We start from the raw sequence: 16,496 nt of genomic DNA on the forward strand, positions 1-16,496 counted from the left end.
CTCTTCTTTTTCTATCTTTTTTGAACAAGGTACAAATGAAAAAAAAAAGAAGAATGAATTAAGTGGTTCTGGATGATTCCGTGTTTAAGGTCCCTGTCTTTTGTTCAAACCTGAAATAACTTAAAATATACAAAGTGATCTGAGAGATAATGATGGAAAGCATTTTGGTACAAATGAGCCTTGGGATGACTTGAAACATTTCTTTGAATAAGAAGTAGAAAATATCCAAGGAAATGCTGCACTTCTGAAATGAAAGATGAAGAGAAAGAAAGGGAGGGAGGGAAGGAGAGAGAGTAAAAAAAGAAAAAAAAGCTGCTGGTATATTTTTCCTCCTGGAGTTGTAATTCCAGTGTGTTCAAATATGGTTCAAAATCTTCTGTCCACCCTCTACCCCCACTTCTCAAACAAGATCTCTATCACAGGATGAGACTGTAAGTCATTTTTACCTATGTTCCTTGAGCACCACTGAAAGACAGCTTGGACCTACCTTAATACAGATGTGAATTCATGCCAGACATTAATTATTCATCACAAGTATGTCTTAATTTATAAAAAAAAATTGTCCATTGTCTTCAATTATACTGAGCTGACAGAAGAGTTTGTGCGTATTGCCTGAGATGAGACAAAGCATTGAATGAGGCAGACAGAATGATACCATTCTCACCCAGTCAGGCTCACCAGTCCTGAGGACAGGAAGCATGGCAGTCCCAAGTCCCCACGGATGAGAGACTCTATCTAGAGTTTACTGGAGTCTTCTCACCTAACCAGAGGAGTCACTGTTATTAGCGTTGTTGTTGTTGTTATTATTATAAACTATAAAAGGAAATAGGGATTTATTAGAACAGAAGGTGGCTCAGCAGGTTGCCATAAAAGTGGATAGATTAACTATGTTAGATTATGACATTATTGGTGAAAAACAGTGGTAACTCTCAGTTGGACGCTAGAAGGCAGACCCCACGGTTACGCAGATAGAGCCTTGCCACTGACCCTGTGAAGCATAATGTTGACCTGTACTTTTCCAAAGAGTCTATTTTGCAATTCAGTTTCTTTTTGGCTAATTTGGGAGTCTAGAAACAGTCACAGGAAGCTTACAGGGCAAGTATAATAAAGGAAATCAACCCTGAATGTTCACTGGAAGGACTGATGCTGAAGCTGAAGCTCCAGGACTGTGGCCACCTGATGCAAAGAGCTGACTCACTGGAAAAGACCCTGATGCTGGGAAAGATGGAAGATGAGAAGGAGACGACAGAGGATGAGATGGTTGGATGGCATCACCAACTCGATGGACGTCAGCATGAGCAAATTCTATGAGATAGTGAAGGACAGGGAAATCCGGCTTGGTGCATCCATGGGGTTGCAAAGAGTCAGACACGACTTAGTGACTGAACAACAGCAGCAATAAGGGCATCTGATGGACTGATGGTTGAGTCAAGAGAGCACACCCCAAGTCCCCAAGACCAGGCCCAGTGTTAACAAGTCTTTGTTCTCAAATAGCCTCTGAACTCAAACTCCTTCTTCTCTACCTTAAACATCAAAACTCCTTTGGTTTCAATTCCACTGGGTCTATATATATCAGGTACATATTTCATTCATTTTATTTTTTCTAAATTTTTATTGGAGTATAGTTGCTTTACAATGCTGTGTTACTTTCTGCTGTGAGTCAGGCATCAGTCAGTCCAGTCACTCAGTCATGTTCAACTCTTTGTGACCCCATGGACTGCAGCACACCAGGCCTCCCTCTCCATCACCAACTTCCAGAATTTACTCAAACTCATGTCCATTGAGTCAGTGATGCCATCCAACCATCTCATCCTCTGTCATTCCCTTCTCCTCTTATCTTCCATCTTTCCCAGCATCAGGGTCTTTTCCAGTGAGTCAGCACTTCCCATCAAGTGGCCAAAGGACTGGAGTTTCAGCTTCAACATCAGTCCTTCCAATGAATATTCAGGACTGATTTCCTTTAGAATGGACTGGTTGGATCTCCTTGCAGTCCAAGGCACTCTCAAGAGTCTTCTCCAACACCACAGTTCAAAAGCATCAATTCTTCGCTGCTCAGCTTTCTTTAGAGCCCAACTCTCACATCCATACATGACCACTGGAAAAACCACAGCCTTGACTAGATGGACATTTGTTGGCAAAGTAATGTCTTTGCTGTTTAATATGCTGTCTATGTTGGTCATAATTTTCCTTGCAAGGAGTAAGTGTCTTTTAATTTCATGGCTGCAATCACCATCTGCAGTGATTTTGGAGCTCCAGAAAATAAAGTCTGTCACCATTTCCACTGTTTCCCCATCTATTTGCATGAAATGATGGGGCTAGATGCCATAATCTTAGTTTTCTGAATGTCGAGCTTCAAGCCAACCTTTTCACTCTCCTCTTTCACTTTCATCAAGAGGCTCTTCAGTTCTTCTTTACTTTCTGCCATAACGGTGGTGTCATCTGCATATCTGAGGTTATTGATATTTCTTCTGGCAAACTTGATTCCAGCTTGTGCTTCATCCAGCCCAGCATTTCTCATGATGTATCTGCATATAAGTTAAATAAGCAGGGTGACAATATACAGCCTTGAACTACTCCTTTTCCTATTTGGAACCAGTCTGTTTTTCCACATCCAGTTCTAACTGTTGCTTCCTGACCTGCATACATATTTCTCAAAAGGCAGGTCAAGTGGTCTGGTATTCCCATCTCTCTAAGAATTTTTCGCAGTTTGTTATGATCCACACAGTCAAAGGCTTTGGCATAGTCAATAAAGCAGAAATAGATGTTTTTCTGGAACTCTCTTGCTTTTTTGATAATCCAACGGATGTTGACAATTTGATCTCTGGTTCCTCTGCCTTTTCTAAAACAAGGCTAAACATCTGGAAGTTCACAGTTCATGTACTGTTGAAGCCTGGTTTGGAGAATTTTGTGCATTGCTTTACTATCCTATGAGATGAGTAAGTCCGGCATACATATACATATATCCCCCATATTTTGGATTTCCTTCCCATTCAGATTACCACAGAGCAATGAGTACAGTTCCCTGTTCTATATAGTAGGTTCTCATTAGTTATGTTTTATGAATTCAGTTCAGTTCAATCGCTCAGTCGTGTCGGACTCTTTCCGTCTGTTCGGTTCTGTCGCTCAGTCGTGTCCGATTCTTTGCGACCCCGTGGACTGTAGCCTACCCGGCTTCTCCGTCCATGAGATTCTCCAGGCAAGAATATTGGAGTGGGTTACTGTTTCTTTCTCCAGGGGATCTTCCCGACCCAGGGATCGAACCCGGGTCTCCCGGATTAGAGGCAGATGCTTTAACCTCTGAGCCACCAGGGAAGCCCGACTCTTTGCGACCCCATGAATCCCAGCACGCCAGGCCGCCCTGTCCATCACCAACTCCCGGAGTTCACTCAAACTCATGTCCATGGAGTTGGTGATGCCATCCAGCCATCTCATTCTCTGTCGTCCCCTTCTCCTCCCACACCCAACCTTTCCCAGCATCAAGAGTCTTTTCCAGTGAGTCAACTCGTCTCATGAGGTGGCCAAAGTATTGCAGTTTCAGCTTTAGCATCAGTCCTTCCAATGAACACCCAGAACTGAGCTCCTTTAGAATGGACTGGTTGGATCTCCTTGCAGTACAAGGAACTCTCAGGAGTCTTATAGCATCAGTAGTGTATATACTTCAGTCTCAATCTCCCAAGTCATCCCCCAGAACCTTTCCCCACTTAGTGTCCATATGTTTATTCTCTACGTCTATATCTGTGTTTCTGCTTTGCAAATAGCTTCATCTTTACCATTTTTCTAGATTCTACATTTTGGGCTAATAAGAAATATTTGTTTTTCTCTTTCGCACTTACTTCATTCTTGCATCTCTACAATTTGTTGCTTACAGTGCTTGAAACTTTCCTCTATTCAGGTTTGCTCAAAGGTTACATCACTGAAGACACGTTCTAGAACCCCCTTTTCCTCTTATTCTCCCTCCCCAAGCCTGTTTTACTTTTCTTTATGCCAATATAGCCCTTATGCCAATATGTCATATTCAGAGTTGTTTGGTGCCATCACCTACAAGAATACAAACTCCATAAAGCTGGAAATGTTGTCTTTTCATATTCTGCACTATTTTCAACACTGGAAAAGGCTGGCACAAAACAGGCCTTCAATAAACATGTATTTAATAAAAAAATTGATGTACTAAACAACTGAGGTCTACTACATCTGATAGATAGAGTGCCTGAGGAAATATGGATGGAGGTTCGTGACACTGTACAGGAGACAGGGACCAAGACCATCCCCATGGAAAAGAAATGCAAAAAACCAAAATGGCTGTCTGAGGAGGCCTTACAAATAGCTGTGAAAAGAAGAGAAGCGAAAAGCAAAGGAGAAAAGGAAAGATATAAGCATCTGAATGCAGAGTTCCAAAGAATAGCAAGGAGAGATAAGAAAGCCTTCCTCAGCGATCAATGCAAGGAAAAAGAATAAACAACAGAATAGGAAAAACAAGAGATCTCTTCAAGAAAATTAGAGATAGCAAGGGAACATTTCATGCAAAGATGGGCTCAATAAAGGACAGAAATAGTATGGACCTAAAGGAAGCAGAAGATATTAAGAAGAGGTGGCAAGAATACACAGAAGAACTGTACAAAAAAGATCTTCATGACCAAAATAATCACAATGGCGTGATCAGTCACCTGGAGCCAGACATCTTGGAATGTGAAGTCAAGTGGGCCTTAGAGAGCATCACTATGAACAAAGCTAGTGGAGGTGATGGAATTCCAATTGAGCTATTTCAAATCCTGAAAGATGATGCTTTGAAAGTGCTGTACTCAATATGCGAGCAAATTTGGAAAACTCAGCAGTGGCCACAGGACTGGAAAAGGTCAGTCTTCATTCCAATCCCAAAGAAAGGCAATGCCAAAGAATGCTCAAACTACCGCACAATGGCACTCATCTAACACGCTAGTAAAGTCATGCTCAAAATTCTCCAAGCCAGGCTTCCGCAATATGTGAACCGTGAACTTCCAGATGTTCAAGCAGGTTTTAGAAAAGGCAAAGGAACCAGAGATCAAATTGCTAACATCCGCTGGATCGTGGAGAAAGCAAGAAAGTTCCAGAAAAACATCTATTTCTGCTTCATTGACTATGCCAAAGCTTTTGACTGTGTGGATCACAATAAACTGTGGAACATTCTGAAAGAGATGGGAATACCAGACCACCTGACATTCCTCTTGAGAAACCTGTATTAAAGTCAGGAAGCAACAGTTAGAACTGGACGTGGAACAGACTGGTTCCAAATAGGAAAAGGAGTACGTCAAGGTTGTATATTGTCACCCTGCTTATTTAACTTATATGCAGAGTACATCATGAGGAACGCTGGGCTGGAAGAAGCACAAGCTGGAATCAAGATTGCCGGGAGAAATATCAATAACCTCAGATATGCAGATGACACCACCCTTATGGCAGAAAGTGAAGAGGAACTCAAAAGCCTCTTGATGAAAGTGAAAGAGGAGAGTGAAAAGGTTGGCTTGAAGCTCAACATTCAGTAAACGAAGATCATGGCATCTGGTCCCATCACTTCATGGGAAATAGATGGGGAAACGGTGGAAGCAGTGTCAGATTTTATTTTTTGGGGCTCCAAAATCACTGCAGATGCTGATTGCATCCAGGAAATTAAAAGACGCTTACTCCTTGGAAGGAAAGTTATGACCAACCTTGATAGTATATTAAAAAGCAGAGACATTACTTTGCCAACCAAGGTCCGTCTAGTCAAGGCAATGGTTTTTCCCGTGGTCATGTATGGATGTGAGAGTTGGACTGTGAAGTAAGCTGATCACTGAAGAATTGATGCTTTTGAGCTGTGGTGCTGGAGAAGACTCTTGAGAGTCCCTTGGACTGCAAGGAGATCCAACCAGTCCATTCTAGAGGAGATCAATCCTGGGTATTCATTGGTAGGACTGATGCTTAAGCTGAAACTCCAATACATTGGCCACCTCATGCGAAGAGTTGACTCACTGGAAAAGAGTCTGATGCTGGGAGGGATTGGGGGTGGGAGGAGACGGGGATGACAGAGAATGAGATAGATGGATGGCATCACCGACCTGATGGACATGAGTTTGAGTGTACTCCGGGAGTTGGTGATGGACAGGGAGGCCTGGCATGCTGTGATTCATGGGGTTGCAAAGAGTCGGACACGACTGAGCGACTGAACTGAACTGACATATGAATTGATGTCTGCTAAGATTCAACATATTAAACGAAAAATATTCATGTAGCCCTGATATAATACTGCAAAAGTCCAAAGAGAGCTTCTGTAAATGAGAAATGGGCATGATTAATAAAAATAGAGATTATTCCAAAGTAATAATATTATTTCAAAAATTTGTCATACACTAACGACTATCAATAATTAAGTAATACTCCTTTAATGGAATTGCTTTCTCCAAAATTGCATGCCATTTCCTCACTGTCCTCCAAAGTGAATCTCCCTTTAGCCCTTTATCTTTGTGTGTGCCATGTACATGCACAGATTCCCTTATGAACATAAAATATAGGATATTTTTAAAAACCTATGTATTTTGACATTCCATCTAGTTATCTACTTTTCTTTCAATGTTTTAACAATTAAGAATTTCTTAGAACATTATACACTAAAAATATCTTCAAAATATATTATTATGTCAGAACACATTCAAACCTGAAAATGTGTAAGTCCAAGATTTTTACTTCAGACATAAGAAATACATATGTTAATAATAAAAAAATATTGACATTAAAAACAGGGTGAAAATTGAGTTAATTAAGAAAACTGTTACTGAGTCAAGAGTACAAAAATAGTGAAACTCATTATTTTAAAACACCTTGAGATTTAAAAAGAGTGTTTTATCAACTGAAGTGTTAGTTAACTGAATACAGTGATTTTGTAAAATGTACTTCATTTCTTTTCTCTATGTTTAAATTTCTCTCTTGGACTAATTCAATCTATTGGGTTTTGAGGATAGACTTTGGTAATGGAGCAGCCCATTCTCAGATGGATTCTTCTCTGATTGTCAACCAAAATTCTGTGCGATTCAATATGGCATAGAGCCATGGAAACAAAGCATTGATCTGTCATCTGCCTTCCCAGTTCTTCAAATGCACTCACAATGTGAGGTTAAGTCACTACCCTTATCTCCCATATAACTGTTTCCGGTAATAATGATCCATAGAGAAAACAACTTTGAGTCTTCAACTTGGGTGTCACCCTGAGTGTCTGCTGCCCTCGTGTCTACCCTTGTGATAGAACAGGCTGTGGGATTCAGTAGAAAAAGCAAGATCTTTCCAGATTAGGAAAACCTAGGTTGGTCCTTCCTATGTCCCTGAATAACTGCTGCTGCTGCTGCTAAGTCACTTAAGTCGTGTCCGACTCTGTGTGACCCCACAGACGGAAGCCCAGCAGGCTCCCCCGTCCCTGGGATTCTCCAGGCAAGAACACTGGAGTGGGTTGCCATTTCCTTCTCCAATGTGTGAAAGTGAAAAAGTGAAGTCGCTCAGTCGTGTCCGACCCTTAGCGACCCCACGGACTGCAGCCTACCAGGCGCCTCCATCCATGGGGTTTTCTAGGCAAGAGTACTGGAGTGGCTTGCCACTGCCTTCTCCGCCTGAATAACTAAATATCCTAAATTGTGTAGGCTCTCTGAGCCTCCTAGCTCATCTGCATTCTGTATAATAATACTTTACAGTGTTACTTTACAAATTCAATTAGGTAACATACGCAAAGCCTTTAGGACATAGTATTGAATTTACTTAACGGTACCTGCTGTTTTGCAAATTTGTATTAAATGAAAGAAGAACAAAAGGCTTTCTGAAAGACGAGATTCTATCTTATTCAAGGCAGGGTCCAACTCTTTACAAAGACACATATTCTTCTGTTTGCAAGTCTAGTCCAAGATGGTCTCTTTCCTGGGATCTGAGTGACCTCATATGACCAGTGGCATCACCCAGTTCTGTTTTCCAACTCCACATAAGTCCTCTTTTCCCTATTCCTGTCTTTCTCAAAAACTGGCAAATACTCATTGAGATTCTCAGTATGCCAACTTCTGTGCTGGACTTCACTAGAGCTGCTCTCCTAACTACTGAATTTCTAGATAATGAATACAAGGTGGTATCATTGCTACCTTCTGCAACCTTCTTTCAAACCCAAGCTCACTTGCAAGTTGCTCTTCCCTACTTCCTGAGTGTTCACCAACTCTCCTAGCACTTTGGCTCCCTCAGAAGCATCCACCCCACCAGCTTGTGCTCCCTTGCAGGGAACTTGTAGCCAAAACAAGAGCCTTCTCACCCTTATCAGAATCCTCCCCATTTCAAGGGGCGTGTCTCAGAAAAGAAGGATACCAGCTAATTCATCAGTTCAGTTCAGTCACTCAGTCGTGTCCGACTCTTTGTGACCCATGAATAACAGCACGCCAGGCCTCCCTGTCCATCACCAACTCCCGGAGTACACTCAAACTCACGTCCATAGAGTCGGTGATGCCATCCAGCCATCTCATTCTCTGTCGTCACCTTCTCCTCCCGCCCTCAATCCCTCCCAGCATCAGACTCTTTTCCAGTGAGTCAACTTGCCGCATGAGGTGGCCAAAGTATTGGAGTTTCAGCTTTAGCATCAGTCCTTCCAATGAACACCCAGGATTGATCTCCCCTAGAATGGACTGGTTGGATCTCCTTGCAGTCCAAGAGACTCTTAAGAGTCTTCTCCAACACCACAGTTCAAAAGCATCAATTCTTCAGCGATCAGCTTTCTTCACAGTCTAACTCTCACATCCATACATGACCACAGGAAAAACCATAGCCTTGACTAGACGGACCTTGGTTGGCAAAGTAATATCTCTGCTTTTTAATATGCTATCTAGGTTGGTCATAACTTTCCTTCCGAGGAGTAAGCATCTTTTAATTTCATGGCTGCAATCAGCATCCGCAGTGATTTTGGAGCCCCCAAAAATAAAGTCTGACACTGTTTCCACAGTTTCCCCATCTATTTTCCACGAAGCAATGGGACCAGATGCCATGATCATTGCTTTCTGAATGTTGAGCTTCAAGCCAACCTTTTCACTCGCGTCTCTTTCACTTTCATCAAGAGGCTTTGTAGTTCCTCTTCACTTTCTGCCATAAGGGTGGTGCCATCTGCATATCTGAGGTTATTGATATTTCTCCCGGCAATCTTGATTCCAGCTTGTGCTTCTTCCAGCCCAGCGTTCCTCATGATGTACTCTGCATATAAGTTAAATAAGCAGGGTGACAATATACAGCCTTGATGCACTCTTTTTCCTATTTGGAACCAGTCTGTTGTTCCATATCCAGTTCTAACTGTTGCTTCATGACCTGCATATAGGTTTCTCAAGAGGCAGGTCAGGTGGTCTGGTATTCCCATCTCTTTCAGAATTTTCCACAGTTTATTGTGATCCACACAGTCAAGGCTTTGGCATAGTCAATGAAGCAGAAATAGATGTTTTTCTGGAACTTTCTTGCTTTCTCCACGATCCAGCGGATGTTGGCAATTTGATCTCTGGTTCCTCTGCCTTTTCTAAAACCTACTTGAACATCTGGAAGTTCACGGTTCACATGAGAACTTTGAGAATTTTGATCATGACTTTACTAGTGTGTGAGATGAGTGCAATTGTGCGATAGTTTGAGCATTCTTTGGCATTGCCTTTCTTTGGGATTGGAATGAAGACTGATCTTTTCCAGTCCTGTGGCCACTGCTGAGTTTTCCAAATTCGCTGGCATATTGAGTGCAGCACTTTCACAACATCATCTTTCAGGATTTGAAATAGCTCAACTGGAATTCCATCACCTCCTCTAGCTTTGTTCGTAGTGATGCTTTCTAAGGCCCACTTGACTTCACATTCCAGGATATCTGGCTCTAGATGAGTGATCACACCATCGTGATTATCAGGGTCATGAAGATCTTTTTTGTACAGTTCTTCTGTGTATCCTTGCCACCTCTTCTTAATATCTTCTGCTTCTCTTAGGTCCATACCATTTCTGTCCTTTATCGAGCCCATCTTTGCATGAAATGTTCCCTTGGTATCTCGAATTTTCTTGAAGAGATCTCTTGTTTTTCTTATTCTGTTGTTTTCCTCTATTTCTTTGCATTGATCACTGAGGAAGGCTTTCTTATCTCTCCTTGGTATTCTTTGGAACTCTGCATTCAGATGCTTATATCTTTCCTTTTCTCCTTTGCTTTTCGCTTCTCTTCTTTTGACAGCTACTTGTAAGACCTCCTCAGACAGTCATTTTGCTTTTTTGCATTTCTTTTCCATAGGGATGGTCTTGGTCCCTGTTTCCTGTACAATGTCACGAACCTCCGTCCAGAGTTCATCAGGCACTCTTATCTATCAGATCTAGTCCCTTAAATCTATTTCTCACTTCCACTGTATAATCATAAGGGATTTGATTGAGGTCATATCTGAATGGTCTAGTGGTTTTCCCTACTTTCTTCAATTTAAGTCTGAATTTGTCATTAAGGAGTTCATGATCTGAGCCACAGTCAGCTCCTGGTCTTATTTTTGCTAACTGTATAGAGCTTCTCCATCTTTGGCTGCAAAGAATATGATCAATCTGATTTCGGTGTTGACCATCTGGTGATGTACATGTGCAGAGTCTTCTCTTGTGTTGTTGGAAGAGGTTGTTTGCTATGACCAGTGAGTTCTCTTGGCAAAACTCTATTAGCCTTTGCCCTGCTTCATTCCATGCTCTAAGGCCAAATTTGCCTGTTATTCCATGTGTTTCTTGACTTCCTACTTTTGCATTCCAGTCCCCTATAATGAAAAGGACATCTTTTTGGGGTGTTAGTTCTAAAAGGTCTTGTAGGTCTTCATAGAACTGTTCAACTTCGGCTTCTTCAGCATTACTGGTTGGGGCATAGGCTTGGATTACTGTAATATTGAATGGTTTGCCTTGGAAATAAACAGAAATCATGCTGTCATTTTTAAGATTGCATCCAAGTACTGCATTTCAGACTCTTTTGTTGACCATGATGGCTACTCCATTTCTTCTAAGGGATTCCTGCCCACAGTAGTAGATATAATGGTCATCTGAGTTAAATTCACCCATTCCAGTCCATTTGAGTTCACTGATTCCTAGAATGTCGACGTTCACTCTTGCCATCTCCTGTTTGACCACTTCCAACTTGCCTTGATTCATGGACCTAACTTTCCAGGTTCCTATGCAATATTGCTCTTTACAGCATCGGACCTTGCTTCTATCACCAGTCACATCCACAGCTGGGTATTGGTTTTGCTTTGGCTCCATCCCTTCTTCCTTTCTGGAGTTATTTCTCCACTGATCTCCAGTAGCATACTGGGCACCTACCAACCTGGGGAATTCCTCATTCATGGAGAAGGGAATGGCAAACCACTTCAGTATACTTGCCTTGAGAACCCCATGAACAGTATCAAAAGCTAATTCATACTAAGAGGCAAATTGCTGTTAGCTCTATGTGTGGGTGTGATAATAACATTTTAATAGAGGTAACTAGGAAATGAGGGGGATGAGGTACTATTTGAAAGCATTTCCCTTCTAGAGAAACGACTTGCTTATCCATATCAGAGTAATGTGAATGTTTCCAAATTTGGAGAGAAAATGGAAAATCTGTACATTTCACATATTTATTTCCAAAGACTGGGTCTCCTTTCAGCACCTTGATCTCCTCTAGGTCTTTCCAACAATAGCAACATGCCAGGCAGGGAGCAAAATGTGGAGACTCAGGCTCTCATCCCTAAGGTGACATAGCATCTCATTGGTTTGTATTAGGGTCCCCAAGGCCACTTTATTGGAATCCCCAAGAGCTTCCCTGGTGACTCAGATCATAAGGAATCCACTAGCAAAGTTGGAAACCTGGGTTCCATCCCTGGGTTGGGAAGATCCCCTGGAGAAGGGAAAGGATACCCACTCCAGTATTCTGGTCTGGAGAATTCCATGGACTGTATAGTCCATGGCGTCACAAAGAGTTGGACATGACTGAGTGACTTTCACTTTCATTTAGGAGGACTCAGAAATCAAAAAAGGTGTTATATTCATAATTATAATTTATTACAGCAAAAGGATACAGATTAAAATCAACAAAAGTCACAGAAACCACGTCTGCATTGACAGTGCAATTCCCTCAGCAAAGATGTGTGACAAAATGTATGAACTGTTGCCAACAAGGGAAGCTCATCTGAGCCTCAATGTCCAGGGATTTTATGGATGGTCAGTCACATAGGCATAGAGCACCTACCCAGCTGGCCTCAGTTAGTCTCCAGTCACTCCAGAGTTCAAACTGATATGACAAGGCCCAGAGCACCAAGTGAACAAAATAGGCAATCACCATGAGTCACACTGTTAGCTTCACCTATTTGCATTACCCACGACCCCAGTGATGCAAAGACACCCTGATTAGGCAGAATATTCTAAAGAGGTAATCTCCCAGAAGTCAGTCAAAACTAGTCCTTTCTTTGGAATTTGAAGGGTTTGAGCACCCTAAGTCCTCTGAGTTAATCCTTTTATTGTGCATCATTATAATCACCAAAATATTGTGCACTGGAAAGAAGCCCACTTTCAATGTGCCTATTTTGTGATCCATGTGCTGTAAAAATATTCTCTTAGAGACACTGAGCATGTGGTGTCTTCTAAGCTTTACGGGTAAATAGAATGTGAAAACAAACACATTTGGAAGAATAAAATTTGAAACACAGGCCATTTTTTATATATATATATTTACTTAAAATGGCTTGAGAGTTGCTCTTTGGTAAGCAGGCCTCTAGCATAAAACTGAAAAGGGGAGGAAATTCACTGGTAGTTTATTAGTGCTATAAAGTACTTAAATGTCTCCTCAATCTAAGAAAACATTGTATAAAAAGGGAAGCATAGCTTTAGAATAAATGATTTTCTTCTTTGAATTTGGAAAGCACCAATCTGGCCTATAGTTTTGAATCTTGTTATTATTTAGCTCAGTATGGAGACAACCTTGACAAAGTTGAACTCCTAGTTACTAAGTTAAGTGTATAGAAAAGTTAGACCTTTGGAATTCCTCTCCTCACACTTCTGTATCAAATCAGCCAATTAGTGAATATACATATAAATGTATATTTTTAAAAGGTATATTCCAAGGCTCAAAAGCCCCAGGTCCCCATGGCATGGTAGTTGAGAGCATACACTCTGAACTCAGCATTCATCCCAAGATGAAATCCTTGCTCCTTCCCTTACTAGCTATATAACTTTAGGCAACTTATTATTAAAGTTATTTCTGGTACATTCAAGCCTCAATTTCTCTGTCTGTACTTGGGTTTCCCTGGTGGCTCAGACAGTAAAGAATCTGCCTGCTAATGCAGAAGACATGGGCTTGATCCCTGGGTCTGGAAGATCTCCTGGGGAAGGAAATGGCTACCCACTCCAGTCTTCTTACGTGGAGAATTCCATGGACAGAGGAGCTTGATGGACTACAGTTCATGGGGTGACAAAGAGTCAGACATGATTAAGCAACTAACACTTTCACTCTTCACTTTCAAAATGGGGAAAATACCTACTTTGAAGGTTTAATTTCAGTAATTAAAGGAGATAACATGTAAAATGATTATAGTGTCTAGAATGTAGTTAATCGCCAATGGATATTGATCATGTTGACCTATTATTTATAATCATTAAATCACCATACAAATACTTGGTTTAGATGCAACTCAGCTTTGTTGTTGAAAGCATAAACCCTATCACCAACTTCCTGTGTTTGAATCTTAGCTTTCTCATCACTAGTTTGGGGACAACATTTAACTGTGTCAATTCTTCATCCATAAGGAGTAGAAATTATGGTGAAGACACAATGACTGCAAAATATTTGGAAGAGTACCTGACATATAAACCAATGTATGTGCGTGCTCAGTTGTGTCCAACTCTTTGTGACCCTACGGACTGTAGCCAGCCTGCCAGGCTCCTCTGTCCATGGGGTTTTCCTGGCAAGAATACTGGAGTGGGCTATCATTTTTTCCTCTAGGGGATCTTCCCAACCCAGGGATCGAACCCATATCTCCTGCGTCTCCTGCACTATAAGCATATTCTTTACTGCTGAGCCACTTGGGAAGCCCTGACATATAAGTGCTCTATAAATGTCAGCTATTATGATAGAATGCCTTTTAAAAAGTCCCATTCTGTCAATAGATAAGGCCTTAGACTAGTCACTTAATTTCCCTGAACTTCAGTTTTCTGATCTGTAAAATTGATTATATCAGCTTTGAACTGAAATGATCAGAATATTTTTAAGCTTTAACAATTATCACCATCATGGCTTCTACATATCACTCATATTAAGTGTGAGTGAAGCAAATTAATCTTAGAAATATATCATAAAACCTTGGAATTATACAGTTTTCACGAAAAATTATTTTAAGCATGAAATAACATTAATTCCTTCATCTAACATTTTTTAAACAACTTTCATGTGTCAAGAACTGTGCTAGCCACTAAAAAATGAAGTTGAGCACTTTTATCGAGAAAGAGATATAAAAAGATTAATATATTATATGAAAAATGCAATGACAGAGATTGCCCAGAATAATAAGTATTCAAAGTAGACATATTCTCTGGACTCAAAGACTGATAGAATACAAGATGTAATTCCCCTTATTTTCTCTTTCTACCTCCATCAAGACATGTTCAATAAATGTTGAATAAATATATGGAGAATAAATCATCTTATTTTGGAAAACCACATCATAGTCTTCATCTATGACCTAGTTTTCGGTTTAACTATACAAATTACTGGTTATCTGTATGACCCTACACAAATCAATATACTGCCTGGAGGTCAGTTTCCTACATAATAATAGCTTGATTCATCTGTTCTGTTTATTTTGTGGAGTTGTTGAGAATTTCGAATGAGCTAGTATATTTGAAGTTGCTATGAAAATCCTCAAGTACAATGTAAAGGTATTATATGATTTTATCCTGAAAAAAAAGCACAGGGCAGTACTTCAGAAAATACTGAGAGTATTATGTGAAATTGTGCAGATGAGAGAAATCTCATGAGTTGAAGAATGACATAACCAACCCCGTGCCCCATAGGAATGGCTAGTTCCAATCTCTACAGGAAAGCAAGTGCTAACAAGAACACACATTTTCTGAGCAAGCTGCTGCTGCTGCTGCTGCGTCATTTCAGTCGTGTCCGACTCTGTGTGACCCCATAGACGGAAGCCCACCAGGCTCCCCCGTCCCTGGGATTCTCCAGGCAAGAACACTGGAGTGGGTTGCCATTTCCTTCTCCAATGCGTGAAAGTGAAAGTGAAGTCGCTCAGTCGTGTCTGGACCCTCAGTGACCCCACGGACTGCAGCCTACCAGGCTCCTCCATCCATGGGATTTTCTAGGCAAGAGTACTGGAGTGGCTTGCCAATGCCTTCTCAGAAGTCTGCTTTTCTGAGGGTCTCTTCAAATCTGCTATTGAATTTCATTCTATGACTAATAGCCTTCTTGACTCTGGTCAATGGAAGTGCCTGATATCAGTATCTTTATCTGGAAATCACATGTTAATTTTGCTCACAGCACTCTCTTTCTACAAAATATAATCAAGTAAATAGAAAAGAGATAGGTAAACACTGAGAGACAAAATCTGATATTGAAATATTGAGCTTCTAACTCAATGTATTGATAGTTGATCTTAACACCGGGTTTAACAAAAAGCACTCCAAACCTACCGGTTCCCTGAATCAAGTTTTTTGTGGCTGATCCAAGTTGCTTTTTCCATTTCTTTTTTTTTTTTTTAAAGTACGCAAAACGAAGCAGAGCCATGACTACAATTTACTCTTGGGTACAAAGGTATTATTTTAGAGAAAAATAGCTATGGGGAAAGGAAAGTTGTTCAGCTGGAGAATAGATGGCTGTTGAGATTGCACAAATAGGAGATAAGGAAGTGGGCAGAGTGATTACGCAGGTAAAAAGGAATATAAGCAAAGGTGGAATTGAAGATGTGGCTTGTGTTTTCCTCCACAGACTGAAGCTGCTCTGATGTATGACGCTGTGTACATGGTGGCCATTGCCTCCCATCGGGCTTCCCAGCTGACCGTCAGCTCCCTACAGTGCCACCGACACAAGCCATGGCGCCTTGGGCCCAGATTTATGAATCTTATCAAAGAGGCAAGTGACACTTGTTTATAGTTCAGTTCTTCCTTTGGTTTAGTGCTTCCAGACTTGTCCACATGGTGAAGTCTTCCCATTTGGCTCTGTTGGCATGATATCTACAAGAGAGGAGAAGACATCATCAACCCATCTGCTGGGAATTCACCGGTAAAAATTTGTGTAGAAGCACTACCAGGAACTTTCCAGGGTGATGCTGAGAAGCTTTCAAAAGCTATCGGATTATAACATGCACCTTCCTGTATTGCAACTCAGATACCAGCTGCTTCTGGCCCTCCACATGTGTTCATAATAACTCACAGGTGCTTCTTCTATGGCCTGTTGAGCCATGGGATAGGTCGTTCCATCACTGAAGAGAACTAGAGATAGTTTCCTCATTCTCAGCCTC

General features: G+C 41.1%; 1 protein-coding gene across 6 annotated transcripts in view; it reads left to right on the top strand.

Annotated features, from left to right (window-relative positions):
* Window positions 1-16,496, top strand: part of GRIK1 (glutamate ionotropic receptor kainate type subunit 1) — a 460,642-nt gene that overhangs the window by 336,923 nt on the left and 107,223 nt on the right. For all 6 annotated transcript variants that reach the window (XM_055421544.2, XM_088836755.1, XM_088836734.1 and 3 more), the window contains exon 7: window positions 15,965-16,108. In XM_055421544.2, the coding sequence (XP_055277519.1) occupies window positions 15,965-16,108 (144 nt within the window). The remainder of the gene's footprint in view (window positions 1-15,964; window positions 16,109-16,496) is intronic.

This window comes from Moschus berezovskii, chromosome 1 (assembly GCF_049115385.1).
Source record: "Moschus berezovskii isolate FMDL1 chromosome 1, NW_MosBer_1.0, whole genome shotgun sequence".
Taxonomy (NCBI): Eukaryota; Metazoa; Chordata; class Mammalia; order Artiodactyla; family Moschidae; genus Moschus; species Moschus berezovskii.